Raw genomic sequence first — 5504 nt, forward strand, 5'->3', positions numbered from 1 at the left:
TTTGACATAACTTTAATTTAGAATCACAAGATTAAAAATTTTTTTTTTTTTCTTAAACTCTGTTTCAAGTCAAACTAGCTTATCCTTTTAGAAACAGAGGAAATGTGTTATTAAAATAATTTGGGCAATTTAAATTTGGAAATTTTCATCTAAATAAAAGATATAAAATATGAGATTAGTAACGACGGGTAAAAATAACTGATAAAATAAAGTTAAGAAATTTTGCCCAAAATTTAATAAACGAGGTGAATCATATTTTTACGTGCTAAGTAATGACTTATGCCTCATGACTCATGAGACTGTTTCGGAACTAAACCGTACGACGTCGTCGGTAGCTCTTTTCCCAGACAGAGAAAGAAAAATAAAATAACAGAAGATAAGTTTGTATATTTGTAAACGTGGGCTGGAGCCATAGGGCTTCAAAAGGGTGAAGGAGATAGATAGAAGAAAGTGATAGGGTGGAACTCGCTGCTATCGAAAATCGGTAAATCTTGTTGCTCAAAGTTGTTAAGTGTTTTGCTTGTTTCAATCGTTTAATTTTCGCTATTCGTTTGTTTTAGATCGATTTCTCGTTTGTGAGCTCTCCTTGCTTTGGATTTTTCTGATGAGATTGCTGTATTACACACCCTACACATACTGCTGCAGCTTAACATGATAACCGATTTATATTGATTGTGAGTCCTATTGTTATTGTTCTTTCATTTCTTGGACTGGATCTGGTACTTTCCGTCTTTGCCCTCTCTGCCACTGAAATTTGTTGTTTTGGTTATCGTTGCGTTTAATTTGGAATCAATTAATTTCGGATATGCTGTTGTGGCATACTCTTCTCTTATATTGCTACTGGGTTAAAAATGAAGTTGCTTCTATGAGTGGAAAACGGGAGTAATTTATGTCACAGTGGTTAATGAAGTAGGAGGAGAACAATGACGTTGCTGGTTCAAATCTCAGTAGTGATATAACACTAAGGGGTTGTTTGGTTGCTGGTTTAAGAGTTATGCACGTATTAATTATGTAGGTATTAGTTATGAGTGAATCTATTTATTATATTATGCAGGTATTAGTTATGCTAAGAATAATTGTTCATGTATTAGTTATGGATCCATGTTCTATCCTACATAAAATAATGCATATTCGCTCATAACTTATACATATATTAGTTTTGCGTGTTTCCTAATTGTCAACCAAACATCGAATTAATTTTGTACATGTATAACTTATTTTTATCTATCTATCAAATTTTGTACGAGTTGTACGAAAATTAATATGTGGATAACTTGTTTAGATAACCTGTAAGTGCTATTAGTCTTGGTAGAAAGAGTTGTCCGGTATAGGTGCTAGACTGCTAGGGGGAGTTAGTAGGTATCCTGTGGGATTAGTTGAGGTATGCACTAGCTGAACCAAACTCCACTGTTATAAAAGAAATGCTAGAACTATTTGAACTCGATAGCCAAGTTGACAAGAAGTCTATTTCTCTCTGGGAGGCACTATGTGTATTGCTTTCCTTTTATAATCATATCAAAAAACTATGCCTCTATCCCAAACTAGTTTAGGATAAGTTAAATGTATCCTTTATATCCATTCTAGTCCCGTCGGGATTCAGTATTTATAGGAATCACTATATTAGGATGGTTATCAACCTACTGCAATTATTCTCCTTTATCCGGAGTTGAGACCAGATATACCATTTGAAGCCAACATAGACAGCTTTTAAAAAAAACTTATTACAGCATGTGACAGAAAATTAGCTTCCATCTTCTGTTAGGATCTTATTGCTACATATTCTGTATTTCTTTAATTAGTGTGTGATACTGGGTACCATAATAGATGAGAAGAAGATGGATGTTTGTGTGGCATAAATATGACTCTTTGTGCTCCCTTTGCTCTCTTCTTTTGGCTCCAATATTTGTGGCTTCTACCCTTAGGGGTGGCCCTGTGGTTTGGGCTTGGGGCTTCCATGTTGAAGGTCTCAAGTTCGAAACCCCTTGCTAGCGAAAGTAAATAAAAAATTGTGGCTTCTCCTTGTAATTTTTGTTTATGGGTTTGACTTGACAGGAAGAGTTTTTGGAAATCTTGGAACATTACACTCCTTAGCGTCAATTTTAGACCACCACATTATGTGGAATTTTGCATCCAATTGTGTAGCTGGGAATATTGGGCTAAAGAATGAGATTCTGAGGCGTACTCAGCATTCAGCAGATGGCTCAGACGATGAAACCTCTTCAAGAACCAGCAGGGAGGAGGGACTTGAGTGTCCAATATGCTGGGAATCTTTCAACATTGTTGAGAACGTACCCTATGTTCTATGGTGTGGCCATACACTTTGTAAAAACTGCATACTAGGACTACAATGGGCTGTTGTGAAGTTCCCTACTTTGCCGCTTCAGCTTCCACTGTTTATAGCTTGTCCCTGGTGCAATGTGTTATCCCTTCGTTTGGTTTATAGAGGGTACCTTAAGTTTCCTCGTAAGAACTTCTTTCTTCTCTGGATGCTTGAGAGTATGAATGGTGACAGAACAAAGTCTCATAACTCATCTTGTGGGGATCATCAACAGACAGCCTGGTCATCGTCTACAAAATTCTTAGGAAGTACAGCAAGCCAGTCTAACCGACAGAGGGGACAGTATGTCCATCACCCCGAATCATCAGGCTCGAACCATGATCACAATCACATTAGTGGTACTCTTGCTATTGAGAGACTTCACTCTTCTCTGCGCAAGTCTCTCATTTTCTTTGTTCATTTGACAGCCAAGTTCCCTCTGGTGGTTATATTTCTCCTGATCATCATGTATGCTATACCTGCCAGCGCAGCTGTCTTGGCCTTGTACATGCTCATCACCGTTGTGTTTGCTCTCCCATCTTTTCTAATTCTGTACTTTGCATATCCCAGTTTGGATTGGCTAGTTCGAGAAATCATCACCTGATCATGTTGTAACAAAAACGTTTGTGTTGCAAAAGCAGCAAATCAGTTGTGTGCATCTTAATTGAATGCATAATTTGATGACATTTCTGGCATCAGTGCTCTTTGTAAATTCTTTCATGGTGTGAGAGGGTGAACATGTTTCATGTCATTTTAGCCAAGAATCATCTCATATCGTGGTATTTGGGTATGCCATTTAGCAATTGTCTGGTTGTAATTTGTTTTCTACAGTAGCAACCATTCTCCAACGTTAGAATCAAATTGGTTCAAGTCATTGTTAATACAATTAGTTTTTTTGATAAGGAGACTAGCTGTTCTGTTTTTCCACAGTATCTGTATCATCATTTGGGAACTACTGTCTTAAAGATTTTGTGCCTGTTCTTTTGTATGTATACTCAAATGGATGCCGAGTTGTTTTTCTCACTTATGTATCTCATCTTTGTTTGTATGACAACACAAATTGCGTGATCCTTTCATTCCCTTGATTTCTACTCCTTATATATAAGATTTAAAATGCTATAACCTTCGTAGCAGTTGAAATTAAATGAGGAAGTGAGAATGCCGTAAATGTGTGTGATAGATTTGTTTTGTTTATTGATTTGATGTGAACATTATATCATTTAGAATCTCAGATGATCTTCATTACGTTGATTCTCAGAATATCAAAGTTTCTTTGGAAATAGCCGATTTGTTGATTTAACCCATAGAAATTTAGTCGATCCATCCATCCATTTGACACCGTGACTATAGGGTGCTATTTGGAGCAGTTCATTATTATTTTAAGTTTGAACTCGAGAACAACAAATGTTTCTATGTATAAGAACCAATGAAAAGAATTATAATTATTTCAACATGGGACTTGATTGCTGTTGAATGGGAGTAGTACAGCACAGAGGCTGGCGATTAATTTCAACAATTTCCTGCTCCTAGTTAAGTAGATAGTAGATATATAATGTTGTCTTTGCCAAAGATTTAGGGGGTATAACTCTAATTGAGATTTGCTCATTGTGGGTCTAAGAGTTGAAAAAACAAAGGCTATATGTGTGCTCTATGAAGGAAATTAATCATCTGTTTTTTTTAGGTAAGCTAGTAAATAAGAAAATATGAATAAGATTCTTTGCTCTATAAGAGGTTTCGAATTTGAACACTTTAAATATCGTGAATATTAAGTTATTAGGAAGAATTAATTGGAGGGTTTCCTTTAGTGTCCTCTAAGTAACATAAATTTAATTTATCAATAAGCAAATTTATGGAGACATAAAAAAAGATGATAATATGATTAATATTTGGCTAAGCTTATAAGTTGATTAGATTTACTTATAAATATTCCTTTAATTTACTTACACGGTTTGATAAACACTCAAAGTGCTTATAAATAAAAAATAATCAGAACTTATAAATTAGTCATTTATAATTATTTTTCGGTATTTAAAACTTATTATCTATTTACGATCAGCTAATCGAATTCATGGGCCTGTGAGTTGAACCATCCTTATGATGTTGAAGTGGCCCTTTGAGGTGTACATTTTCCCCACATTGCTTTTGTCAAGTCAAGAGGTTGAAAAATACATGTGATTAGAGATCTCAACTCTGAAACCAAAGCTTTAATATATAAGAAGAATCCAAGGAGTCTCAACCTCCCCACCCCACCCCACCCTAGCTTTGGTGGAGACGAGACGAACTATAATAATTTTAAATTTGAAATACAATAAATTATATTTTCTATAATCGAGAATTTATAAGTTCAAAATTCTTAACTCCAAAAGATTGAAATAATAATCCAATTGTTAAAAATTTCCAAGAAGATGCCCTGCCATCCCATGGTCCTGTTTTTTCTTTTCATTAGTCATTGTATAACAACTTAGCATAAGATTTTCAAATTTCGGTGTTATGATATTGAACAATAACATTATTATATATAAATTCGTACCCTACAGCAATAAATTATATTTTAATGTTATGATTTATTTGGGGAAAAAAGTCTAAAATATATTCGAATTTTGACAAAAATTATTGTAACGATATCAAATTTTGAAAATGGCTTTTTACAGTATAGTATATTTTAAAGGTATATATGTGTTCACCTGAACATTATAAATATTACATAATTATAAAAAGTAAGTGTCCATATGGGCATATATATATATATATATATATTAAATGGTCCATGAATAAAAGATCTTCCATAAAATTTGATATGATAAAAACAATTTCGATCAAAATTGAAATATTTTTCAAACCTTTTTTCCGTTTATCTATGAAACTATAGTTTCGATCATTCCTTTAAAGTTTTCTTTGCCCACGACTTATATATAACATTTAGATAAAGTTTCATACTTGGATTATAAAATGAGAGATTTTCTTTTTATTTTTCCTGAAAATTGTTATGCTTCGAATCAGAATAATTAGTTAATCACATGTAGTCATTTTTAATAAAACACGGTGTGACTTTGTTTTAGATCTACATTAACAAATCTGACAATTAATTAAACATTGAATCAAAATCTTTGGCATCCATTACGGGACAAAAATCATATATAACTTACATTGTTATAAAATACATTATGATATTATAATTTACTTTTTC

The 5504-nt window shown here is 33.5% G+C and overlaps 1 protein-coding gene across 2 annotated transcripts; it reads left to right on the forward strand.

Annotated features, from left to right (window-relative positions):
* Positions 1-288: 288 nt before the first annotated feature.
* LOC101266380 (uncharacterized) lies at positions 289-3219 on the forward strand. 2 transcript variants are annotated; one of them, XM_004232135.5, is made up of 3 exons: positions 289-484; positions 561-674; positions 2053-3219. In XM_004232135.5, exon 3 carries the CDS (start codon positions 2115-2117, stop codon positions 2919-2921), a length of 807 nt encoding a protein of 268 aa, XP_004232183.1. In that variant the 5' UTR covers positions 289-484; positions 561-674; positions 2053-2114; the 3' UTR covers positions 2922-3219. The 2 variants fall into 2 exon arrangements, with proteins under 2 accessions (XP_004232183.1, XP_004232182.1); XM_004232134.5 differs by lacking the exon at positions 561-674 and having other exon boundaries at positions 345-484.
* The last annotated feature ends 2285 nt before the right edge of the window (positions 3220-5504 follow it).

This window comes from Solanum lycopersicum, chromosome 2, assembly GCF_036512215.1.
Source record: "Solanum lycopersicum chromosome 2, SLM_r2.1".
In the NCBI taxonomy this organism is placed as follows: Eukaryota; Viridiplantae; Streptophyta; class Magnoliopsida; order Solanales; family Solanaceae; genus Solanum; species Solanum lycopersicum.